The sequence below is a fragment of the Microcaecilia unicolor genome, chromosome 3 (assembly GCF_901765095.1).
Source record: "Microcaecilia unicolor chromosome 3, aMicUni1.1, whole genome shotgun sequence".
Classification (NCBI taxonomy): domain Eukaryota; kingdom Metazoa; phylum Chordata; class Amphibia; order Gymnophiona; family Siphonopidae; genus Microcaecilia; species Microcaecilia unicolor.
This window is the reverse complement of record NC_044033.1, coordinates 224,062,161-224,088,988: the sequence shown is the minus strand read 5'-3', so window position 1 is coordinate 224,088,988 and position 26,828 is coordinate 224,062,161. Positions and strand designations below refer to the sequence as shown.

The 26,828-nt window shown below is 45.5% G+C and overlaps 1 protein-coding gene across 1 annotated transcript; it reads right to left on the bottom strand.

Annotated features, from left to right (window-relative positions):
* Window positions 1-26,828, bottom strand: LOC115464412 (vomeronasal type-2 receptor 26-like). Its single transcript, XM_030194793.1, has 4 exons — window positions 26,625-26,828; window positions 16,481-16,708; window positions 13,613-13,739; window positions 1-905 (listed from the first exon to the last, which is right to left on the bottom strand). The coding sequence occupies exons 1-4, from the start codon at window positions 26,826-26,828 to the stop codon at window positions 1-3; spliced, it is 1,464 nt and encodes a 487-aa protein (XP_030050653.1).

Sequence of the window (26,828 nt, the reverse complement as noted above, 5' to 3'; positions counted from 1 at the left end):
TCATTTCAGTTGTTTTTTTGTTATAGATTTCCTGCTATTCATATCGGGCCTTAATAGGATAATGCAACATTTGGACATAAAGATACATCCCAGCAGTCCAGCACTGGAAGCTTGTATGGCAAATATCTCCACTGCTACCATGTATTTTCCTCTTGTGCTCAGATATGTTGGGATAAAAGTTATCCAAACACTGCAGAACACCAGCATGCTGAAAGTAATGTACTTGGCCTCATTGAAATTGTCAGGAAGATTTCTTGATAAGAATGCAGTGACGAAGCTGATGGAAGCCAGAAATCCTAGGAAACCCAGGACACAGTAAAATGCAATCATTGACCCTTCATTACATTCAATTAGTTTTGCCCCAATCTCTGATTGCATATTAAGATATGGGAATGGAGGAGCAGAAAACAACCAGATGAGACAGAGAATAAATTGAAAAAGAGAGCAGGAAAGTATTATAGTGTAGGAGATCCTAGAACCCATCCATTTCCGGAGCTTACTTCCAGGCTTGGTTGCATGAAAGGCCATAACCACAGTGATGGTTTTTGCCAGTATGGAAGAGAGTGAGATAGAGAAAATCATCCCAAAGGTAGTCTGACGGAGAAAGCAGGTCACGGGCTCAGGACAGCCAATGAACATCAAGGAGCATAGAAAGCAGATCATAAGGGAGATAAGGAGGATATAGCTGATGTTCCGGTTATTGGCTCTCACAATAGGTGTGTCTCGGTAATGAATGAAGATTCCCAGAATGATTGCATTGATAAGAGAGAAGAAAATGCAGCTGGTAGTCAAAGCTATCCCAATAGCCTCTTCATAGGACAGGAAATCTTTCCGTTTTGGTATACAAGTATCTCTCTTATGATTGGGCCAGTGGTCCTCTCGACATTTCACACAGTTGTCCATATCTGAGGAAGATGAACATTGTCTCAATATCTCATAAACAGCATTGATTTTGGGATAGTGCATGATCCTTTCATTAATTCCCTATACCTCAGACTTCAGCAGATAATGTTGTTCTTTAATATCCTGAAGTTTAGAATGGTGAAGTAGTTTTGATGCACATCAACCAGCTACAAATCAGCATCAGTATGAACAGTATACAGACACTTTGCGAAGAATAATTTCAACTCGTCTCACTAAATGAAAAAAAGCACATGGCTTCTATTGTTTCCTGTATACCTCATCCCTTTTCTTTCTTTTGTTTTTCATCTATTTGCTAGAAAGTGAGCAACATGAACACTGTAATATCAATGTTCAAAATGATTTACCAACCGCAAATGGCTTCTGGCTTAATTCATTTTTGCAGGGCTATCTTCTGATATACAGTGTTATTGACTTGTTAGTGGGCCCAAAAATGGGGGCTCAGCATGGGAGGGTCATGGGAGGTTTGGGAGTGTTCCTTTTATATATGTACATTGTTATTCAATAAAGGAGATCCATGCCTAGTTTAGACACTGAGATTTATAATAAGGTTTTGTTGGTGTAAATGGTCATGCCTAAATGTAGCTGCAGTTCCTGGTACGGAGCCTATTATACAACACTTTAAGCGTTGGACCTGATTCTATATATGGTGTGCTATACCTAGGCTCGTCTGATGGACCCGCCTAAATGTATTCTATAAGCCACCCCTAAATTTAGGCATGGTTGTTAGAATATGCTTTTGCTGGTTGGATGTACCTAGAATTAGGCTCAGCCATTTGCACCAGTGGAAAACCTAATGTAAATGTATGTGCCTTTGTCTACACGTTTAGGCCTGAATTCTATAACATGCATGCATTTGATTAATTAATGGTACTGACACACCCACGCTCCTCCAATGACCGCAACCCCATTTTGGGTGCGCAAGTTGGAATTTACGTTTGCCTTTTTATAGAATATGCATAGAAAGAAGCACGGGTATTTACTGCCATTTTGAAGGAATTCACTCAAGGCATTGTGCAGTAAGAATAAATCAAACATGAGCAATAGACGATTACAGCAGTATTCAAATAACAATACAAAGTATGGCATAGTATACTACTTACAATGTCAAGAAAATATGTAATAGAACATTTTAATTGACAGTGTAGGGTATAACTACTACTACTACTACTACTACTATTTAGCATTTCTATAGCGCTGCAAGGCGTACGCAGCGCTGCACAAACATAGAAGGACAGTCCCTGCTCAAAGAGCTTACAATCTAATAGACAAAAAAAAAGTAAGCAAATCAAATCAATTAATGTGTACAGGAAGGAGGAGAGGAGGGTAGGTGGAGGCGAGTGGTTACGAGTCAAAATCAATGTTAAATAGGTGGGCTTTCAGTCTAGATTTAAAGATGGCCAAGGATGGGGCAAGACGTAGGGGCTCAGGAAGTTTATTCCAGGCGTAGGGTGTAGCGAGACAGAAGGCGCGAAGTCTGGAGTTCGTAGTAGTGGAGAAGGGAACAGATAAGAAGGATTTATCCATGGAGCGGAGTGCACGGGAAGGGGTGTAGGGAAGGACGAGTGTGGAGAGATACTGGGGAGCAGCAGAGTGAGTACATCTATAGGTCAGTAGAAGAAGCTTGAACAGGATGCGAAAACAGATAGGGAGCCAGTGAAGTGACCTGAGGAGAGGGGTAGTACAAGTAAAGCGACCCTGGCGGAAGACGAGACGGGCAGCAGAGTTTTGAACCGACTGGAGAGGAGAGAGGTGACCAAGTGGGAGGCCAGCAAGAAGCAGATTGCAGTAGTCTAAATGAGAGGTGACAAGGGTGTGGATGAGGGTTTTGGTAGAGTGATCAGAAAGAAAGGGGCAGATTTTATGGATGTTGTAAAGAAAGAAACGACAGGTCTTGGCGGTCTGCTGGATATGAGCAGAGAAGGAGAGAGAAGAGTCAAAGATAACCCCAAGGTTTCGAGCTGAGGAGACAGGGAGAATGAGAGAGCCATCAACAGAAATAGAAAACGGGGGGAGTGGGAGGTGGGTTTGGGGGGAAAAATGAGAAGCTCGGTTTTGGTCATGTTTAATTTCAGGTGGCATTGAGACATCCAGACAGCAATGTCAGACAAGCATGCTGAAACTTTGGTTTGGATGCAAGGTGAGATATCAGGGGTAGAAAGGTAGATTTGGGAGTCATCAGCATAGAGATGGTAGGAAAAGCCATGGGATGAGATGCAACATATAGATAGGTAAGAGAGTGAGAGGAGTTAGAAAGTAAGGTGACTAATTTAAAGAAAGGTGCACATGAGGTCAGAGAGATGGTTAAATATGGTCACAGCTAGAGTAGGAGTGGATAAACATGTCCTTTGAAGTATGTGAAGCCCCTTGTATGTGTGAGTGAGACTAGCAAGTTAGTTACGTAGCCAATGAAGTTTTTATAAAAATGGTGTGATGTGGTCATGTCACTTGCAACCTTCTTTTAGTGTTGCTGCAGCATACTGAATCAATTAGAGCTGGTGCAGGCCCTTTGTAGTCAAACCTTTGTAGAGTGCATTACAGTAATCCAGTCTTGATGTTATCATGGTATGCACTACTGGGTTCTAAAATATACCTTCTCGATGTAAGGAGAGAGGGAACGTAACTGTCACAAATAGTAGAAGCAGCTCTTGAATATTGCATGGATTTGGGGAATCAAAGTGTTGAATCTAACTGTATTCCAATTAATTCCAATTACTGATAAGTGGTCATTATTGGTCACTTATCATGATTAAATGGCTCATTAAACAATTTAGTGGCCTCTCATTTTGATAATCTAACTTTGTTCCCCAAAGAGATGCTGCATGATGTGGAGGTACAACTCAGATCTTCTTTGTATTTCAGATGACTTATGGAAGCCTAGGATTGATTTAGCACCCCAGTCTTTTTCTATTTAGAAAGAATCATCTACAGTTTTCACGTGCCAATTACCATACCAGGAGGCTGGATTACTGTAGTTCTTTATACCAAGTATTACCATTGAACATCCTATGTCAATTGCAGATGTTTCAGAATTCAACTCAAAAATGTTGGTGGGCAAGAAGGCTAGGGATCATGTACTTCCTACTTAGAAGGATTTGAATCGGCTTCAAATAAAATGAAGGAAACAGTTTAAACTTTCAGTTTTGGTTGGTAGCAGTCAATGGGATGGTTCTGCAGTCCTCACAGCAGGTTATTCTAGCTGAATCATCCTTCCTGGTGACTCGGCTGGAATATAAAGGGCCTTCAGTTGATGGTGGCTGTGCTATTATAAACCATTCCCCTGGAGGTTTGTCAAGAACAAAACCATTTGTTTCTCCAGAAGACTTACAGGTGCATTTTCGAAAGAGAAGGGTTCCTGTCTTCTAACACAAATCGGGAGATGGGTGTCCTCTCAGGGTCGCCCAAATCGGCATAATTGAAAGCCGATTTTGGGCGTCCTCAACTGCAGTCCGTCGCGGGGATGACCAAAGTTCACGGGGGTTTGTTGTAAGCGTAGCAAAGGCGGGACTGGGGAGTGCTGAAGAGATGGGCATCCTCAGCCGATAATGGAAAAAAGAAGGGCGTCCCTGACGAGCATTTGGCCGACTTTACTTGGTTCTTTTTTTTCACGACCAAGCCACAAAAAGGTGCCCAAACTGACCAGATTACCACCGGAGGGAATCGAGGGTGACCTCCCGTTACTTCCCTAGTGGTCACCAACCCCCTCCCACCCTAAAAAAAATTTTAAAAACATTTTTTGCCAGCCTCTATGCCAGCCTCAAATGTCATACCCAGCTCCACGACAGCAGTATGCAGGTCCCTGGAGCAGTTTTAGTGGGTACTGCAGTGCACTTCAGGCAGTTGGACCCAGGCCCATCCCCCCTACCTGTTACACTTGTGCTGGTAAATGTGAGCCCTTCAAAACCCACCCAAAACCCACTGTACCCACATGTAGGTGCCCCCCTTTTACCCCTTAGGGCTATGGTAGTGGTGTACAGTTGTGCGGAGTGGATTTTGGGGGGGCTCAGCACACATGGTAAGGGAGCTATGCACCTGGGAGCTTTTTCTGAAGTCCACAGCAGTGCCCCCTAGGTTGCCCAGTTGGTGTCCTGGCATGTCAGGGGGACCAGTGCACTACTAATGCTGGCTCCTACCAGGACCAAATGCCTTGGATTTGGTTGTTTTTGAGATCAGCGTCCTCGGTTTCCATTATCGCCGAAAACCAAGGAGGACAATCTCTAAGGTTGACCTAAATGTTGAGTTTTTGGCGTCCCCGACCGTATTATCTAAACAAAAGATGGATGCTCATCTTGTTTCGATAATAGCGATTTGCCCGCCCCTTCGCCGGGACGTTCCTAGAGATGGGCGCCCTTAGAGATGGTCGTCCCTGTTTGATTATGCCCCTCATTGTGATCCTGTCATGAATTCAGCCGAGATGAGAGTTATTGAAGTTTTTAGAGGATGAGGCCTTTTTTTACTGAATTCTGGTAGTATTGGAGTTTATTAGGTATAGTTGTGATAAATGTCAAGGGGTGTTTATTTATTTATTTGTTACATTTGTATTCCACATTTTCCCACCTATTTGTAGGCTCAATGTGGGTTACATAGTACCGGAGAGGCGTTTGCTGACTCCGGTGTGAACAAATAGAAAGTGATGTTGTGGTAGGTAAAGATCGTGTTGCACAGCCACATTAGGGAATCCTACAGCGGAAGAGTTGTATTATGTCCATTACGTACTTTAGTTTTGTTGTGTTGCAGAGATCAGGCATTTAAGTTGGATCGGTAGGGTATGCCTTTTTAAATAGGTTAGTTTTTAGTGTTTTCCAGAAGATTAGGTGGTCGTATGTCGTTTTCAAGGCTTTCGGTAATGCGTTCCACAGTTGTGTGCGTATGTACAATGATTTAAATTGATGGTTGATTATGTTTTTGGCTGTAAACTGCTGTGACATTTCCCTGGAACGTATATTTAGTTTTGTAAATAGATAAAGTAAAAGTAAATAAAACAAGAGTACTGCAGTTGACTTTAAACAGCACTGTTCAATATTACTGTTTGAGTTCTCTGGCTTAAGGAGCTTCTATGACAGTGTTCGATTCAAAAAACAGTGACTGCCTCTTGCTATTGTTGACAGGGATTCAGATCTGTTAGCATTTGTCTGCCATTTATCCTCTGATGCAGATACTCATTCTCATCCGCTTTGACTTGTTATAGACTCCAGTTGAGTTCTGACTTATCTCTGTGCATATCTTATGCTTCTTGAGTATCTATCATTTTTGCTATTAGATGGCTGCTGCATGCTTTCAAAATTATTTCCATTAAGAACATTTTCTTGTGTTATTTCCATTTTTACCTCATTGGAGCTTCATGTTATGATCCTCAAATGTAATTTCCAATGAAAAGTTAATAAAGAGAAATAAAACAAAGCATAGAAAAGAAAATAAGATGATAGTTTTTGTTTTGAACTAACAATACATTTTTTATTTTATTTATTTATTTATTGCATTTGTATCCCACATTTTCCCACCTATTTGCAGGCTCAATGTGGCTTACATAGTTTTGTTAACATTGTCATTACAGGATAACAGATACATTTAGTATTGTGCAGAGATTAAGTAAGAGAAGAAAGAAGAAGGAAGGGAGTGATTAGGGTAATTATAGAAGGTGGGCTTTCTTAACTGAGTGGGTTGGTGAGGTGGATTAGTGTGGCTACAGGTTCTCATTGTAGGCCTTGGTGACGAGATATGTCTTCAGAGATTTGCAAAAGATAGTTGTTTCGTCGATTGTTTTCAGGTCTGTCGGTAATGCGTTCCATAATTGCGTGCTTATGTAAGAGAAGGTAGTGGCATGCATCAGCTTCTATTTTAGTCCTTTACAGCTGATTAGCTTTCAAAGGTAACCCTCCTCCTTTAGCTCAGAAATAAGCAAATGTTGACAAATATCAGAATATGTAAGTGAAACACAAAGGCATTCCAATGAGAGTCTCATAGGAAGAGGATGGGGTGGATTAGGTGAGAAATAAGGAGAGCTGGGTGGGTGAGAGACAGGGAGAGAAGGCTGGGTGATAAGAGGGTGACAAAGCAGCAGAATTTTATGGTTTATAGTAAGCTAGAAAACCCAGAACTTTGTTAGGTCCTGTCTGGTAGGTGTCAAAATACTTCATCCTGTTGACTTCAAAGGTCTTACATTCCCTGATGCAGTGTTCTGGGTTTCTAAAGGGCTTTATCTAAGATGTGACATCCTGGTTGCAGTGGCGTACCAAGGGGGGGGGGGGGTGGGGGCGGTCCTCCCCGGGTGCACGCCGCTGGGGGGTGCCACGGCGCTCGCCTGCTCCTCCGAGTTCGCTAAACTTGGTTCATTCGCTGCAGCTCCCTCTGCCCCGGAACAGGTTACTTCCTGTTCCGGGGCAGAGGGAGCTGCAGCGAACAAACGAAGTTTAGCGAACATGGAGGAGCAGGCGCGCGCTGCGGCACCCCCCCAGCGGCGTGCACCCAGGGGGGGGGTGTCATCTAGCGGGGGGGCACGCTGCACCCGGGTGGGGGGGCGCATTGGCACTCCGCCCCGGGTGCCATCGAGTCCAGGAACGCCACTGCCTGGTTGGCACTGTCATGTTTCATATGATGTCTACATAGATTAAGTCTCGTCTTTAGCATCTGTCTTGTTTCTCCAATATAGCACCCTTCTTCACACTTTTTAAATTGAATGATATATACCACATTTATAGATGAGCATGTGAAGGATCCCCTTATGCTGAATGTTTTTCCCATGTGAATAACTGAGATCCTGTGCTAGTATACTGCAGGGATGCGTGCCATGCTCTTCTTTTTGAGCTTGTTTTGGGAGCTTGCTTTTCACTAATTTGGGTTTTTTATTGGGTGAATGTTGGAAGTCCAACTGTGGTGGGGCTGGGAATATCTCTTTCAGTAGTTCATCCTCCTGGAATAGTGGCTGTAGATCTTTTATGGTTCTTCTCAAATTTTTTCTAGCCCTGGATACTATCAGTGGCTTTCTTTTCCTTGTACTGCAATAGATTGTTAATATTCTTGCAAATTATTTTATGGCTATAGCCTTTTTGTTTGAAGGATTCAGTTGGGATTTTGAGGTGTTTATCCTTGTTTTATTTAAATGTGTGTGTGTGTTTGTACACATATGTATGGGAGGAATTTCTATGTTCCAGAGAACTCCCATATTTGCACTGAAATTAAAGAGTTAAACTGGAAATTGAACCTGGGTCTCATAGTTCACTGTTTACTGCACTGACCAGAAGGCTACTCAATGTACTTGTATGCTGTTGTGTTAGGAATGACCATAATATCTGGAACTGTCATAGAGCCTGGTATCTGTTGTCACTGTTGCATCTTTGGATGATGGGAGTGGGTCAGTGACCACTGTGGGATTAAGGGGGAGTCATGCCTTCATCTGTCCACTGTAAGTTGATCTGTTAGGGTGCCTTTTTCAGACTTAGCCATGACTAGAATAAGTCTAGATACAAACATATTTCTTTTCTGCCCTGGACCATTTTTTCTGCTCCATTATAGCAGAAAAACATAAAGATTTAAAGCCCTCCCAAATGTCACCGAAAACACACCTCCCACATGCCCTCTTGCAATTTAGATGAACTGCAGAATAAAACATCCCAATTCTGAGTTTTGAAAATTGTGATTTAGATGACTCTCGGCGGTGCTGGCGGCCAGACTGAGCACCTCGTGGCAGTGCCGCGGTCGGTCGACCAGCCAGGTCGCGGCGGGAGTCCTGGGCTGCGGGAGCAGCGGATGCTCCGGCAGGGCTCCCCACCGATCCTCCTCGCTAGCCCTTCCCCATCCCTCGCTGGCCTTTCCCCATGCCTGCCGATCTGGCGCGGGTGAGCGTGCGGTCGGCCCAGGGCTGATCCAGACTGTCTGCTGCCACGTGGCTGCGGCCTATCCACTTCGCCGTCGTCCATCCGTTGGCCCGTGTCTGCTGCACTGGTCGCGCCCCGAGGTCCTGTGCACTGCAGCCGTGCTCCCTGCCGGAACGGCCTGGGCGCGGATCGTGGACCAAGGGACCGGGATCCATCCTGCAGTGGTGTCGGGGTGTGACAGGAGCGGGACAGGAGCTAAGGAGGCCGAGAGGAGGCAGAGTCCATCAGCCCCAGCTTGTTCCAGCCCGCACATCCAGCGACCGGGCTGACTAGGTAAGAGACAGAAGCCGAGGTGAGGCAGAGTTCCACTGGCACTGGTCTGTTCCAGTCTCCCAACCCGGCTTTTCCCTGCCTGTCCAGTCCATCTCTTCCAGCCACCCAATCCAGTTTCTCCCTGTTGCTCCAGTCCGCCTGATCCAGCTTCTTCCTGCTTGTTCAAGTCCACCTGATCCGGCTCTCCCTGCTTGTTCCAGTCCGCCTGATCTGACTTCTGCCCGCATGTTCCAGTCCGCCTGATCCAGCTTCTTCCTGCTTGCTCCAGTCCGCCTGTTCCAGCTTCTTCCTGCTTGTTCCAGTCCGCCTGATCCAGCTTGTTCCAGTCCGCCCGATCCTGCTCTTCTTGCTTGCTCCAGTCCATCCTGCTTGCTCCAGTCTGCCTAATCCAGCGTCTTCCTGCTTGCTCCAGTCCGCCTGATCCAGCTTCTTCCTGCTTGCTCCAGTCCGCCTGTTCCAGCTTCGTCCTGCTTGTTCCAGTCCGCCTGATCCAGCTTGTTCCAGTCCACCGATCCTGCTCTCCCTGCTTGCTCCAGTCCATCTGCTCCAACCTGTTCCAGTCCGCTTGATCCAGCTTCTCCCTGCTTGCTCCAGTCATTCTGCTCCAGCTTCTCCCTGCTCACTCCAGGCCTTCTGCTCCAGCCAGCTTGCTCCAGACTGCCTGACTCAGCCTGTTCCAGTCCGTCTGCTTCAGCTTGTTCCAGTCTGTTTGCTTCAGCTTGTTCTAGTCCGCCAGCTCCTGCTTCAAACCATTCCAGCTTGTTCCAGTACTGCTACTGTGCTCTCGCCCAACTGTGCTCTCCACTGCACTCACCTGCTCCTGCCACTCACCCTGCCTACTAGCCAATCATCTGACTGACTGACTACCACCCACCCTGAAACCTGCCTGCATCCCAGCCCATCTTCCTACCAACTCATCACTCCCCTGCCCAACTGCTCACCCTCACCTACCTGTCTCCCAGCCCACCCACCTGCCCTGTGAACACCTCAGTCACTACTCATGGCCCCCATTCACATCCTATTCCTTGCCCTGTCCCTCCCTAATCTTTTCCCCCTCCCACCGCTGTATACCACACGATCTCACTACCCATCCCTGTCCTCCTCCGTCCTGCTCACTACTGCAATACCCTACCTACCCCTGTACCCCACCACCTCACCATCCATACTGTCGTCCTCCTCCTTCCTAGCTCTCAACCTTCAATACCTCCTTCCTGCCATGAACCCTTCCCCTTTCCTCCTCAGCGCATCCCGTCTTCGTCGCCTTCGTCGCCCTTCCTCACCCACCCTTCTCCGCACTCTCTTGCTCCTTCTCCTGCTATCCGCGGGTGACATCAATCCCAACCCAGGTCCCCTACACCTGTCCTCGTCCTCATCTCATCTATGCAAACGTCCCCGTGATATCTCCAATCTCATCTCTATTCCCCTCCTCCCCCCCCTCCTCGCTCCCCTTCTCGTGCGCCCTGTGGAACGCCCACTCGATCTGCAACAAACTTCCCTTCACCCACGATCTCTTCATCTCCCATTCCCTTCAACTGCTCGCCCTAACTGAAACCTGGCTCACCCCTGACGACTCTGCCTCAATCGCAGCCCTATGCCACGGAGGTTATCTTTTCTCCCATTCGCCCCGCCCAACTGGCCGCGGTGGCGGCGTCGGGCTACTACTTTCGCCCTCCTGCAGTTTTCAACCTCTCCACCTACCTCAGTCTCACTGCTTCTCATCCTTTGAAGTTCACTCCATCCGTCTATTCCACCCACTGCCACTCAGAGTTGCAGTCATCTACCGCCCCCCTGATAAATCCCTCCCTTCCTTTCTTACCGACTTCGATGCCTGGCTCTCCGTTTTTCTTGAGCCCTCATCCCCATCCCTCATTCTCGGTGACTTCAACATTCACACTGATAACCCATCCGACTCGTATGTTTCTCAGTTCCTCACTCTTACCTCCTCCTTCAACCTCCAACTGAGCCCCACCACCCCTACTCACAAATCTGGCCACTGTCTTGATCTCGTCCTCTCTTCTACTTGCTCACCCTCCAATTTCTCCGTTTCAGCTCTTCCTATCTCTGACCATCACCTAATCACATTCACACTTCAGCACCCTCCCCCTCAATCTCGCCCAACACTAACTACTACGTCCAGAAATCTCCAGGCTGTTGACCCCCCCACCTTATCCTCTAGTATCTCTGATCTCCTCCCTTCCATCATGTCCTCCAAATCTGTCGACATAGCTGTCTCCACTTACAATGCCACTCTCTCCTCTGCCCTAGACACCCTTGCACCGTCCATCTCCCGTCCCACAAGGCGTACCAATCCCCAGCCCTGGCTGACCCCTTGCACCCGTTACCTTCGCTCCTGCGCCCGCTCGGCTGAACGCCTCTGGAGGAAATCTCGCGCCCATACTGACTTCATTCACTTTAAATTCATGCTATCCTCCTTCCAATCCTCCCTATTCCTCGCTAAACAGGACTATTACACCCAACTGACTAATTCCCTCAGCTCTAACCCACGTCGTCTCTTCGCCACCCTCAACTCCCTCCTCAAAGTGCCCTCCGCTCCCACCCCACCCCTCACTCTCTCCTCAATCTCTGGCCGACTACTTCCATGACAAGGTCCAGAAGATCAGCCTCGAATTCACCACCAAACCTTCTCCTCCTCTTCATCCTATAACCCACTCTCTCAACCAACCTACCCAGGCCTCCTTCTCCTCTTTTCCTGCTATCACCGAAGAGGAAACCGCTCATCTCCTCTCCATCTCGAAATCCACCACCTGTTCCTCAGACCCCATCCCCACCAACCTACTTATCACCATCACTCCTACTATCACCCCCACCATCTGTCATATCCTCAACCTCTCTCTCTCCACTGCAACTGTCCCGGACACCTTCAAGCATGCTGTGGTCACACCACTCCTCAAAAAACCATCACTTGACCCTACCTGTCCCTCCAACTACCGCCCCATTTCCCTCCTACCCTTCCTCTCCAAGATACTTGAACGCGCCATCCACAGCCGCTGCATTGATTTTCTCTCCACTCATGCCATCCTCGATCCGCTTCAATCCGGCTTTCGCCCCCTACACTCGACAGAAACGGCACTATCTAAGGTCTGCAATGACCTGTTCCTCGTCAAATCCAAAGGTCACTACTCCATCCTCATCCTCCTCGACCTATCCGCCGCTTTTCACACTGTCAATCACAACCTACTTCTTGACACACTGTCCTCCTTTGGGTTCCAGGGCTCTGTCCTCTCCTGGTTCTCCTCTTATCTCTCCCATCGTACCTTCAGAGTACACTCTCATGGTTCGTCCTCCTCCCCTATCCCGCTCTCTGTTGGAGTTCCTCAGGGATCTGTCCTTGGGCCCCTTCTTTTTTCAATCTACACCTCTTCCTTAGGCTCCCTGATCTCTTCTCATGATTTCCACTATCATCTTTATGCTGACGACACCCAGCTTTATCTCTCCACACCAGAAATCACTGCGGAAACCCAGGCCAAGGTATCGGCCTGCTTATCTGACATTGCTGCCTGGATGTCCAACCGCCACCTGAAACTGAACATGGCCAAGACTGAACTTATTGTTTTCCCACCCAAACCCACTTCTCCTCTCCCTTCACTCTCTATCTCAGTTGATAACACCCTCATCGTCCCCATCTCATCTGCCCGCAACCTCGGTGTCATCTTCGACTCCTCCCTCTCCTTCTCTGCGCATATCCAGCAGATAGCCAAGACCTGTCGCTTCTTCCTCTATAACATTAGCAAAATTCGCCCCTTCCTCTCCGAACACACCACCCGAACTCTCATCCACTCTCTCATTACCTCTCGCCTTGACTACTGCAACCTACTCCTCACCGGCCTCCCACTTAGCCATCTATCCCCCCTTCAGTCCATTCAGAACTCTGCCGCACGTCTTATCTTCCGCCTTAACCGATATACTCATATCACCCCTCTCCTCAAGTCACTTCACTGGCTTCCGATCAGATACCGAATACAGTTCAAGCTTCTCCTACTCACCTACAAATGCACTCGATCTGCAGCCCCTCCTTACCTCTCTACCCTCATCTCCCCTTACGTCCCTACCCGTAACCTCCACTCTCAAGACAAATCCCTCCTTTCAGTACCCTTCTCCACCACCGCCAACTCTAGGCTTCGCCCTTTCTGCCTCGCCTCTCCCCATGCTTGGAACAAACTCCCTGAGCCCATACGCCGGGCCCCCTCCCTACCCATCTTCAAATCATTGCTCAAAGCCCACCTCTTCAATGTCACCTTCGGCACCTAATCACTACATCTCTTCTCAGGAAATCTCATCTACCCCAACTTGACATTTCGTCCTTTAGATTGTAAGCTCTTCTGAGCAGGGACCGTCCTTATTCGTTAATTTGTACAGCGCTGCGTAACCCTAGTAGCGCTCTAGAAATGTTAAGTAGTAGTAGTATTTAGTGAGAAAAATGTCCATCTGCCCCTTTGTGCTGCTTTTGAGACATTTTTTTCTCTCTTGAAAATGAGCACCAGAGCAAATAACCCATAGTCATCATGCCATATGATATCACTCACCACTTTGGTTTGAGATCTCTCCCTGTGGACACGGAATACAGTCGAAGCAGCAGATAGGCTCACTTTCCCTTGTTAATTTTCTGAAGCCAGGAGGGCAGCTCTCACTGCATTTGGCTTGAGGAGGTGTCTAAATATTGAAAGAAAAATCTGGGTAATTTGATATAACAATCACCCTGTTTTTATATGTTTTTTAAATATTATTCACCTGTGATTGTTAAAATGCAGGTTTCCATTTCTGACCACCTATGGGACAACTCCTACTATCAAGCCTCTGGAATGTGAAATTCAGCTTGAAATGGAAATAATATGTGTACTGTTCTTTTTTTGCAGGTTACTTTAAAAATTAAGGCCCCTCCTTGCTAAGCTGTTCATATTCACTCATGCTCTATCTTTCTTGCTTTCAATAATTCAGTACAGTCCCAAGTTAGAGTTCTGAACCAGCAACCTTACTTAATTTTTCTGTCTTTCAGCAATAAAGGACAGTAATTATAACAGCAACAAGAATTAGGCAGAGGCTAACAGTAACAGGCTATTTGCATGATATTCTCCTCCTCCTCCCCTTCAACTGTCTTGGTTTAGTCAGAAATAGGGATGGACAGCTCAAAAAATGTCTGTTTTGTGATTCATTTCCCATATTGTTTGCATCATTGTTTATTATGTTTTGGTTTGGGTGATGCTTGCTTTACTGACTCTTTCAGAAAGAATGTACACTCTTTCCTGATAATATGTTACATGTGCAGTTGTTGAAGTATGCACCACGGCGCATGTATGCACACGCTATTGTCAAATAATGTACAATCTTTCTGAAAGAGGTCCTCTAGCCACTTCAGCTAGCACAGCACAATGGGCTGCTCTCTCAGGGCTCCATTCAAAGCAAATAATTTCTTCCCTATTCCTCATGAGTTGCCTGTGCGAAAGTGTAGATAGCTGCTGCATGGACAGGGCTTTTCCCCCAATTTTTCCATGGCTCATATTTTGGCTTTTCCTCATAAAGGTCTGAAGATGAGATTAGCTCTGGCCTCCTTGAATCTCCAGGTGGCAGCACTTGCTTCTTTCACAAGGAAGATGCAGAATTCTTCCATAGTTGCTCACCTGGATGATGTTTATTTTTCTGAAAGGAATTACTTATCTCCATCGTCCCTTGCAGATGATTTGTATGGAATGGAATCTTAATCTGGCACTCAATTCCTTGCAGTGTGCTGTATGAACAGCTTACAAGATTTACACTTAAGGAACTTACGTCTTCTGGTAGCCATTGCATTTGCCAGGAGAGTTTCTGAGTTTCAGACACTCTTGCAGGTATCCTTACTTTTTATGGAATCAGATTGGCTCAATCACTGACAGGAAAGTTGACTTCTAAAGCATACTGTGGCATTAATCAGCCCCTGAATGCCTAAGATCCCATCAGGGTAGGAAAAATACCCAGCTCTTTACTTCAGTCTCTAGGAGGCCAAATGAAAGAAATCCAGATGCACACCATCAATAAAAAAAAAAATATATAGATCAAAGGCCTTTGGGGAGAGAACAGAGTGTCTCACATAACGCAGTGAGGCCACCCAGAACTGTCTCAAAATCCCCCAGGTCTTATGCTCTTTTATTAAGAATGCAGTAAGTCACAAATTAACTGGTTACATCACAAATCATGGGACAGAAACTTTTGAAAAATCATTAGATAGATTATATTCTGCTTACATCTGCAAGTTCAGGGTACTTTCTGAAACTGCCTGTAGTGGTTCCAGTAAAAATCTAACATTTATAGGAATGCAGAACTATCATATATTATTCCATGCATCATCTGTATGCTCAGACATCTGCATGCATCGCATTCACTTCCCTGTTCTCTTTGAACTTGTTCAATTCCTAATAAATAACTTGTTTATTCCTAATAAAATTTCCATGCATCTGGTAAAGATAGCATTTAGTAATTTTCCATCTTATTTACTATACTAACATTTAACCTCTAATATTCCTCACTATGAATGGGGGGGGGGGGGGAGACCATTATTTACAAACATAACCTTAATATCACCCTTCCCTCCAATCAAATACCTCTTATCACCCCACCATACATATCTCTGGTGTTTAAGAGCAACCACCCCTCTCCCACATATCCAACCCCCTCCTCTTCATATTAAAAAAAATCACTGTGGTGGTTGAGTGCCCCCCCCCCAACTTCCCTTCCACCCCTCCCACACATTTCCTGGTAGTCTAGTAGTCCTCTTCCTTCTCACCAAGTCCCCTCAAAAATCTCTGGTTGTGGAAGGAGGGTTAGATTAAGTAAGGTTAGGTTGGGGAATCGTCAAGCTGTGGAGGGCGAGTGTTTAAATAAGGTTGGGATTGGTACACGAAGTAGTCCAGGGCATGGTGGTCAGGTTGTAGAGAGAGACTTAGGTATATCAAGTGAAGGGGGTCTTTTACTAAGGTGCGCTAACATTTTTAGCTCATGCTACAAATCAGCTGGTGCAAAATGCTGAGATGCCCATTATATTTCTAGGGGCATCTCAGCGTTAAGCAGCAGCTGATTTGTTGCACGAGCTACAAAAGCTAATGCCCCTTAGTAAAAGACCCTGTAAGCCTTTTCTTAGACAACTAAATCAGTTTGAAAATTGGCCACCTTCTTTTTTATTTAGTCTTTTTTTACCCATTTCTAATATCCTCTTCCAGAATAGTTCTTCTTCTCAGCTTTATCTAAACATATACATGCATGCTTTTATCAATTAAAACGTATTTGCAAGGTGTACTACTCTATTTTTGCATCGTGTAAAATTGTGATAATCCAGTTTCACAGCTGGAGTTTAAAAAAAAAACATGCATGATTCAACATGGTCCAGTGCCTTCCCTCATTCTCTAATGTTTCTTAAATCTGACCTGGGTGAATGTACTCTCCCATACAATCGCCTTCTCATTGATGATGAAATTCTGCCCTTGGGAAGCATAAGGATTATAACTTCCAACAATTTCACGATGCAGTACTCCATTGGGTAAATAAGCGAAATTGATAATATTGTAGCCAGTATTCAGGTCTCTGTTCTCATTAAAATAAATCTCTTCATCCAGATTGTTCTTAAAGTGGACGTTCTTCAGATAATGATGAAGCTAAAAATTAGAATTTCAATAGTAAACATCTGTCAACTGACAAATTCACACATATTTCTGCTCAACTTTATTATTATTATGTAATTCTATACACAGTCTACCAGATTTTAGAGACTGGATGTTGATATCTAGGTATTGGTTCAAAGAAGAGCAACCAACATGATAAAGAGAAGAGAACTCCTCTCATATCAGGAAAGGCTACAGAGGATAGGACGGAAAAGAGACAGCTGAGGGGAGATATGATTGAGCAATACAAATGGTGTAGAATGAGCAGGGCCGTGCCAACACGGTAAGCGAGGTAAGCATGGCAGGAGGGCGCCATCCTCTGGGGGGCACCCCGCCGCACCATGCTTACCTTGCCCTCTTCTCCCCAGATCCTTTTCCTTTTTTTTTTTGTTTAAATTTACCTCTGTCCAGCGGCAGCGTAGCGTTAGTGAGAAGGAGGCGGCGCTCCCCCGCCCCGACGTGTCAGTCTTCCCTTCGCTCAGTTCCGCCTTCTTCTGACATCAGAATGACGTCAGAAGAAGGCGGGACACTGAGCGAAGGGAAGACTGACACGTCGGGGCGGGGGAGCGCCGCCTCCTCACTAACGCTACGCTGCCGCCGGACAGAGGTAAATTTAAACAAAAAAAAAAAGGAAAAGGATCTGGGGAGAAGAGGGCGGGTAGTGCAGCGATTGTTTTCAGGGGGGGCGGGGCCAACTGCAGGGGGGCGCCGGAGACCCTAGGCATGGCCCTGAGAATGAGTAGAAGTGAATCGATTTTTTTTACTCTTAAAATAACAAAGGACACGCAACGAAGTTACATGGAAATACATTTAAAACAAATAGGAGGAAATATTTTTTCACTCAAAGAATAGTTCTGGAACTTGCTGCTGGAGTATGTGTTCACAGTGCTTAGGGTATCTGGTTTAAAAAAGTTTTAGAAAAGTTCCTGGAGGAAAGGTTCATAGTCTACTATTGAGACAGACATGGGAAAGCCTCTGGTTGCTCTAGGAATGGTTGCTTGGACTATTGCTACTATTTAGGTTCCTGCCAAGTACTTGTGACCTGGATTGGCCACAGGATACTGACTACATGGAACATTGGTCTGACCCAGTATGGCTATTCTTATGTTTTTAGGTATCACCGTAGGAAATGGTTTGTACCAAGTAGTGCTCTTTTTGAAGTTGTCAGCTTGAAATTGTATCAATACCTAACACAAAAGAGGACAACCACATTCCTCAAGGTCCACAACCCAGTCGGGTTCTCAAGATCTCCACAATGAATATGGATGAGACTGATTTGCATGTACTGGTTCCATTGTATGCAAATAGATATTATGCATATTTGTTGTAGAGAACTTGAAAATCTGACTGGGGTGTAGTTCTCGAGGAACATGGTTGAGAGCTCCTCTGAACAGAAAACATTTTGGTAGAAAACTGCTGGATTTGGTATGCTTGTGAGTTATGCTAACAAAGCTACCTCTATGTAGATCCAGAAAAACTACAAAAGTGTATAGACAAACATAAGATGAAATGTGCTAGACATCTATATTGCAATGCTTTTTCTACTTTTTCTGGGACATTTTCTTCATTTGGGTCAGTTTTGTGCATACCATGACAAGAATAAACCTCATTCCTAAGCCAGGGCATGTGGAGTATGATCTCAGTCTCTCAAATTTACTGCTAACGGTCGTATAGTATTTGTCTTGTGCCAAAGAATCTTCTTTCTGGAGTTCAAAAGATGCAACACGTATAGGCAACTTCTCCAGGTGCATTTGGAAGTTCTTTTTGATCAAGCATGTGGCTCCCAAACCGATGAGAAATATTTCTGTATTTTTCTGCTGCATTTTCTTAATTTCAGACTGTATTTTTTGGTACTTGAGAATCTTCCCTCTCTCCATGTGATTCACTGAGTAATCGCTTGGAACTGGCACCTCTATAATCAATGCCATTCTGATGTTTTTCACTTTTACTACTATATCAGACGCCGAACTGGATTCAACCAATCAGCACTGCAGCGTTACTTCCTTGAAGCACATGGCCACGGAGGAACTTCGGAAGACGAAATATGGAGATTGCGGGTCGGACCTCGGCTGGCGGGGGTTGGGGCCCCCCGCCAGCAAAAGTAAGCAGCGGGGGAGGGTTGACGGCGGGGAGGGGGGCCAGGGCGAAATCTGCGGGGGCCCAGGCCCCTGTGGCCCCACGCAGATATGCCCCTGCTCTATAATCAATGCCTTCTGATGTTTTTCACTTTTACTACTATATCCGGTTTTCTGGCATCCATTTCACTGCCATTAAGATGCACCAACATGCGTTATCGGTATGATGGCAACTATCTCAGTAGAGAAAGATGAATTATTTCTAGCAGTCTAAGAAGAGCACTTGTATTCCAACATGTGGTCTGTGTTTATAATCTAAACAATATTTTAGACCCACATCTTTTAATATACATTCTGTTGGAAGATTTTAATGATTATCTGTTTTGAATAGCAGGATTTTTCATTGATATATGATCCTATATACCAGCAATTCAAACTAGAGGTCTCTGTGAATCTTTACGAGGATTATCTATCTAGCTTTGGAACTGACTGGTGTAAAATACTGTTAACCTATTGCAACACTGAGATGTACATTATTTTTTTATTTGTTGCATTTGTATCCCACATTTTCCCACCAGTTTGCAGGCTCAATGTGGCATACATAATACCGTAAAGGCTTTCGCCTAGTCCGGTAGAGAAACAAATACAAGGTGATAGTGTGGTTGAATAACGGCATTCACCAAATCTGGTAAAAAGACAAATACAAGGTGACACTGTGGTCAAATAAAGGTACATGTGCATCAGGTACAATGGGGATTGAGGAGAGGAAAGGTTATATAGTGTCCATTACGAGCTTTGGTTTTGCTGTGTTGCTGAGCGTAGGAATCTCTATGTTGGGTCGGTGGGGTATGCCTTTTTGAATAGGTAGGTTTTCAGTGATTTTCTGAAGTTTAGGTGGTCATAGGATGTTTTCACAGCTTTTGGCAGTGTGTTCCATAATTGTGTGCTTATATAGGAGAAGCTGGATGCGTAGGTTGCTTTGTATTAGAAATGTTAAGTAGTAGTAGTAGTATTTGAGTCCTTTGCAGTTTGGGTAGTGGAGGTTTAGGTATGTTTGAGATGAACTAGATATGTTTCTGATTGGTATGTCAATGAGGTTTGTCATATATCCTACTTGGCCGTAGATAATTTTGTGGACCAGGGTGCAGATTTTGAAGGTGATACGTTCTTTGATTGGAAGCCAGTGCAGTTTTGCCCGGATGGGTTTGGCATTTTCGAATCCTGATTTACCAAATATCAACCTAGCTGCTGGGTTTGTACGTGTTGTGATGAGATCTAGACTGCCCCAACTTGACATTTAGTCCATTAGATTGTAAGCTCCTTTGAGCAGGGAATGTCCTTCTTTGTTAAATTGTACAGCACTGCGTAACCCTAGTAGACACTTTAGAAATGTTAAAGTAGTAGTAGTAGTAGTAGTAGATGAGAGGATGAGGCAGTGTGCTTTTTCAGTGTTCAGTTTCAGTTGAAAAGAATTTGCCCATGAGTCCATGGCAGTGGCATAGCCAGACCTGACATTTTGGGTGGGCCCAGAGCTAATATGGGTGGGCACTATGTATATATAGGTGTGAGCAGTTTTTTTGGGATCCTAAATAATTTTTAATAAACAGTCTGCCCAACAGCTGTCCTACAGCAACATAAACCACATACATATTCGGAACCTATATTGCAAACCTTAAAACCACCATACCGAGAATACAAAACACTGAGGAGCTATAGAGCAATTCTACCATACCATAAGTAGTCATTTCTACGAGTCACAGAAGGAAAAGGAAATCATCTTAAACACTACAGTGAGCACTAGAACATCAATTCACCTATTGTAAAATGAAACCAGACAGAATAGTACAGATCATCGATCCTGCACAGTCAATGCCAACTGAAAGCCATGTCTTTTTCACAAACACAGATACACCCGAATCCACTATAAAATAAGTAATCATAAACTTTCTATTTAGACAAAAATTAAACTGAACCCCCAAGATGCCAGACTCTGCATACAATGCAACACCACAGAAACAGAAAATGTCCCCTAGTACTGTGCAAAATATAGAGACAGCAGATGTAAATTTGAAAAAACTAACAAGTACCAATCACCACTTTACAAATTAACAAATAGAAATAAAACAAATATAGAAAATAAAATAATACCATTTTATTAGACTAATACATTTAGCTGTCAGAGGCCAAAACCTTCTGCCTCAGGTCAATACAGTATAGTGCTGTTACAGTATCCTATCCTGACCTGAGGAAGGGGGCTTTGTTCTCCGAAAGTTTGTCAAAATGTATTAAAATTAGTCCAATAAAAAGATTACCTTATTTACATGTTCTGTTATAAACATTTATTAACACAGCTACAATACTACTTTATTCTAAAGTAAAAAAAATAAAAATATATATTTTATTTACAGTTTGTTGTCTCTGGTTTCTGCTTTCCTCATCTTCTTTTCACTGTTTTCCTTCCATCCAGCATCTGTCTTTGTTCTTTCTCTGCCATCCAGTGTCTGCCCTCTCTGCTGTCCCCTCCATCCAATGTCTGCCCTCTCTCCCTGCCCCTTCCATGCACATCTGCCCTCTCTCTCTCCCCCTTCCATTCACTGTCTGCCCTTTCTATCCCTTCCATCCACTGTCTGTCCTTTCTCTCTGCCCCTTCAATCCACCATTTGCCCTCCCTCTCCCATCCATACAGGGTCTGCCCTCCCTCTCACTCCCCCTTTCATCCAGGATCTGTCCCCTCTCTCTGCCCCTTTTTTTCAGCCCCCAGTTCTAGCCCCCTTATCCCACCTGCCCCTAGTCCTAGCCCCAGCCCACATCTCCCACCTGCCCTCCCTTTTCAGCCCCCCAGTCTCAACTCCACTATCCCACCAGTTCCCAGTTTCAGCCCCAGCTCTTTTCTCCCACCAGTCCCAAGATTCAGCCCCCAGCCACTTCTCCCTGTCCCCTTTTCAGCCCCCAGTTTCAACCTCAACCCTTTTCTCTAACCAGTCCCGAGCTTCAGCCCCAGCCACTTCTCCCTGTCCCCTTTTCAGCCCCCAGTCTCCACAGTTTCAGCCCTTGCCCCTTTTCAGCCCCCCAGTTCCAGTGCTAGCCCCCTTATCCCACCTACCCTCCTTTTCAGCCCCCTTCATCCACATGCCTTGCATTAGGGCCCCCCCTTTTCAGCCCCAGACCCATTCTCCCACCTGCCCCAGGCATACCCCATTTTCCCACCAGCCCCAGGCATGGCGCCTATTTTCCCTACTGGCCCCTTCTCAGATCCCAGTTCCATCCCCCTTCCCGTTCCCTTCTCCCATCAGAGACCCCCTCCCCTCCCTCCCCTTCCCTCCCCTCCCTCCCCTTCCCTCCCCTTCTCCCATCTGAGACCCGATCCCCTCCCCTCATCTGAGCCCCCTTGCCCTCCCCACCCCTTCCCTCCCCTTCTCCTATCTGACACCCTCCTCCCCACCCCTCCTCCCATCTGAGACCCCCCACCCCAGTCCCCTTCTCCCATCTGAGACCCCCCGACACGACCCGACTACCAGCTCCATCGACAGCCCTCTTAGTTCTCCTGCCACACCACCCTGCCTTTAAAAAAAAAATCTGTGAAGCCGTTTTGCAGGCAGCGCTTCGCGTCTGCCCTGCGTGCATTGCAAAAGATCGCCTCGTCGTCTTTGGGCCTTCCCTCATTGTGTCCCACTCTCAGGGTGGGACACAGTGAGGGAAGGCCCGATGAGGCGATTTCCTTCCTTTGCAATGCACACAGGGCAGACGCGAAGTGCTGCCTGCAAAACGGCTTCACAGATTTATTTTTAAATACCCGATTTTCAGAGCGCTGACTGGGTGGGCCTGAGTTGTGATTGGGTGGGCCTGGGCCCACCCAGACCCACCCGTAGCTACGCCCCTGGTCCATGGTGTTCAGACCGAGTTTGATTTCATAGTTGATTTCTTTTAGATCATGTCTGAAGGGAATGTATATTGTGACATCGTTTGCGTAGATGAACGTGTTGAGGCCTTGCTTTGATAAAGACTTGGCCAGTGGGATCATCATTATGTTGAAAAGTGTTGGTTATAGTGGTGATCCTTGAGGTACTCCACAGTCTGCTTTCCAAGGGGGAGATATGTTTAAGTTTGATTTCACTTGGTATGTTCTGGTGGTTAGAAAACCCTTGATCCAGCTAAGTATATTTCCACCAATCCCGAAGTAGTCTAAGAGTCTTAGTAGTATGTTGTGGTTTACCATGTCGAAAGTGCTCGACATATCGAATTGGAGGAGAAGTATGTTCTTGCCTGTAGCTATTTCCTGCTTTAATTTGGCCAGGAGAGTGATTAGCACAGTTTCGGTACAATGGAGGGGGTGGAATCCCGATTGTGATTCATGTAGTAATGAGAACTTATCCATGTAGTCAGTAATCTGTTTGGTTATCACAATATACTGTACTTGAGCATTCATTGAAGACTGGAAAACTTTCCTTGACTACAATTGGTTCACAATGGCTCAAGCGGCTCTCCTCTAAATCATTAATGTGTGTCAAGGTGCCGAGAGGATTTATTTTGGATATCATTCCTCTACTATTAATTCAATCATCATTTCTTCCTCTAGTAACACACACAAAAAGTGAATTCCATTAACCACCACCCTCTGGAATTCGCTTGGATGAGGGAAAGGTGAGTAGTGGAGAGCCTCAGGGATCAGTGCTGCGGCCGATTCTGTTCAGTATCTTTGTGAGTGACATTGCCGAACCGTTAGAAGGTAAAGTTTGCTTTTTTGCGGATGATACTAAGATTTGTAGCAGAGTGGACACCCCGGAGGGAGTGAAAAACATGAAAAAGAATCTGCAGAAGCTAGAAGAATGATCTAAGGTTTGGCAATTAAAACCTCATGTTTCTATCCTCTAGCTACTGGCCACTATGCTGGATTGCACTGTGATAGACTTAGCTATCTAGCTTTCTATGTGAATACTGGACTTAAAGCAGGGCATTAGGAAAAGTAAATCCAGTCTAATTATGTTCTAATAATTCTCTATATAATGTGGTTTAAATTAATGTAGCTTGCTATTTGTAATACATAGACAACTTTTCTCAAAATTAGTTCCTTTCTACCAACAGATGAGAATACACTTGTTTTTTTTTCTCATCTTAAATCCACTAAAATCATGTTTAATATGTGCAAGATGCTTGTCCATTTGTATCCTAAAATCAGTGGTGTGCTGGTAAATGTTTAACAACAGGCTCTCTCCCCGGTCCAACTCTGCCCCCCCCCCCCCAGTCCACCTCTGCACCCCCATCCAACTCTGCACCCCCCTGTCCAACTCTGCCCCCCCCCCCAAATTGCAGAGCTGGCTATAGACGGGGAGAGAGTCTGGGGGGGGGGGGGGCGGCGGCAATGAATTAATCTCTCTAGGGAAAAAAAAATTAAATGCTCCCAGGTTCCAATCTAATTCATGTTTAATGCGGTATAAAATGCCATAAATAAGTAAATAAATATAAACTTTTAATGTTGAGAACCTGATTCTCATAACATGATGTCTGTTTTAGAAGCCCTTTACCAGGAAAAAAATAATCTCTGCAGTATACTCAAAATGACACAAACCAAATTAGCATATAGACCAGGAATTAGGAGAACAGACAGTCTTGCCAACTCTGAAAAAATGTGTTACCAAAATCTCAGAACCTAACAAACAGATCCCTCCCTATTCAGAGACATAGCCTTGCAGTCATACATGCAGAACAGAGATAGGCCCTATTCAAATTCTTCCAAAATTAACCTGAAATCCTAAGAAGTTAGACTCTGCATGCAGCACAATACCAGAAAAACAGAAAGAAACATGTTGCTATACATTGCAAAATAAGACAGCAGATGTAAATTCTCAAAGTGGACATATTCCAAACACTAAAATGAAAATAAAATAATTTTTTTCTACCTTTGTTGCAGTGGCGTTCCTAGGGGGACGGACACCCGGGGCGGCGCCCCGTCCCCCCCCCCCCCGGATGCAGCACCCCCCCACGAAGCAGCGCGGACCCCCCCCCCCGGGTACATGCCACTGGGGGGGGCCGCAGCGCGCGCCTGCTCAGAGTTCCCTGACTTCGCGCGTTCGCTGCAGCTCCCTCTGACCCGGAATAGGAAGTAACCTGTTCCAGGGCAGAGCAGAGGGAGCTGCAGCGAACGCGCGAAGTCAGCGAACTCAGAGCAGGCGCGCGCCGCGGCACCCCCCAGCGGCATGCACCCGGGGCGGACAGCCCCCACCGCCCCCCCCCCTTGGTACGCCACTGCTTTGTTGTCTGGTGACTGTTTTTCTGATCATGCTGGCCCAGTATCTGATTCTGTTGCTCTCTATCTGTTCCCATGACTCCGTTTCTAGGGTTTCCTTTCCATTTATTTCTTTTCTTTCCTCCTCCTTTCTTCTTCATTTCTCTTCTCTCCCCTGACCCCCTCCATCCACCCATACCCAGCAATTATCTTCTCGCCCCTGCCCCCCTCCATCCATCCATCCATACCCAGCAGCAATTCTCTTCTCTCCCCTGACCCCCTCCCTCATCCATCCATACCGAGCAATTATCTTCTCGCCCCTGCCCCCCTCCATCCATCCATACCCAGCAGCAATTCTCTTCTCTCCCCTACCCCTCTATCCATCCATACCCAGCAGTTCTCTTCTTTCCCCTTCCCCCCTGCATCCATCCATACCCAGCAGCAATTCTCTTCTCTCCCCTGAACCCCTCCATCCATCCCCAGCAATTCTCCTCTCTCCCCTGCCCTCCCGCTCCCAAACATGTCCAGTACATAATTACGTAAGTAATGCCACACTGGGAAAAGACCAAGGGTCCATCGAGCCCAGCATCCTGTCCACGACAGCGGCCAATCCAGGCTAAGGGCACCTGGCAAGCTTCCCAAACGTACAAACATTCTATACATGTTATTCCTGGAATTGTGGATTTTTCCCAAGTCCATTTAGTAGCGGTTTATGGACTTGGCCTTTAGGAAACTGTCTAACCCCTTTTTAAACTCTGCCAAGCTAACCGCCTTCACCACGTTCTCCGGCAAATACAAACAAGGGCATTTTGAACGCCTGCAAAATTTTGACATATACTATTCTTAACCTCTCCAAAGTAAATATGTTACATTTTATTTTTAAATGTTGAAATGTAAACCTCCTTAACTTACAATTTTTATATATCAACATACATTGTAAAGTTTGCTCCGAGCATTATTCATTTTGTAGCAGGCCTATATCATATTAGTTTGTAATAGATCTGACAAGAATATGCAATTATTCTTGTCACTGTGAGCAACTTAAACATGAGTTATAGGTGCTAAAAGACAGCAAGTATAAAGAAACAAGTGGTTATGATTAACCTCCAAAGAGAAAGCTCACCAGCCTAAACACCTTGCTGGATATGTTGTATGGGGCATTTAAGTCTTTATCGGTTGTGATTTACTATCTTCCTATTCTACTCACCAACACAAATTTATATAAACTCTGCAGAAAATGTAAACGATGGAGCAAACAAGTTAAACACTTCATTCTTTTCAGATCAAAAAACATTCCAACTTAAAACTTTATGGAGCCCAGTTCATATACCCAAGAGTGTCAGATTTTCGGCAGACGCCCCTCCTCCCCCGATTTCTAGCTGAATTTTTGAATCTCAAATTTCATTTTGATCTGAAAAAGACGTGTCAACCCTTCTTCCCCCATGACCTCCTGCACAAAGTCAAGCGAGAGAGGAAGAGATGACAGACCATCTATCTGGGGGTGGCTATCAGTATGTACTGTGGTCCACATGACGGACTTGTATGCCTGCAGGAAAAGAAAAGGATGGGTCAGACAGCATGCAGTGCAACAGCAGCCTGGCTAATGGCACACCAACCTATCGATCAGGATTTTGCGGTATCCCATCCATGGGATGAGGTGTTTTCCCTGCTCGTGGAACAGAGCTTTCTCGTCGTCGCGGAACACTTTACAGGCATAGCCGAACACCAAAAGCTCCGCTTTCCTGCCGCCAGCCTCTTCCATCGAGGCCATGCTCTTGCGTTCCCCCTTCCCGCTCTTCTGCGACCCTCCGTACAT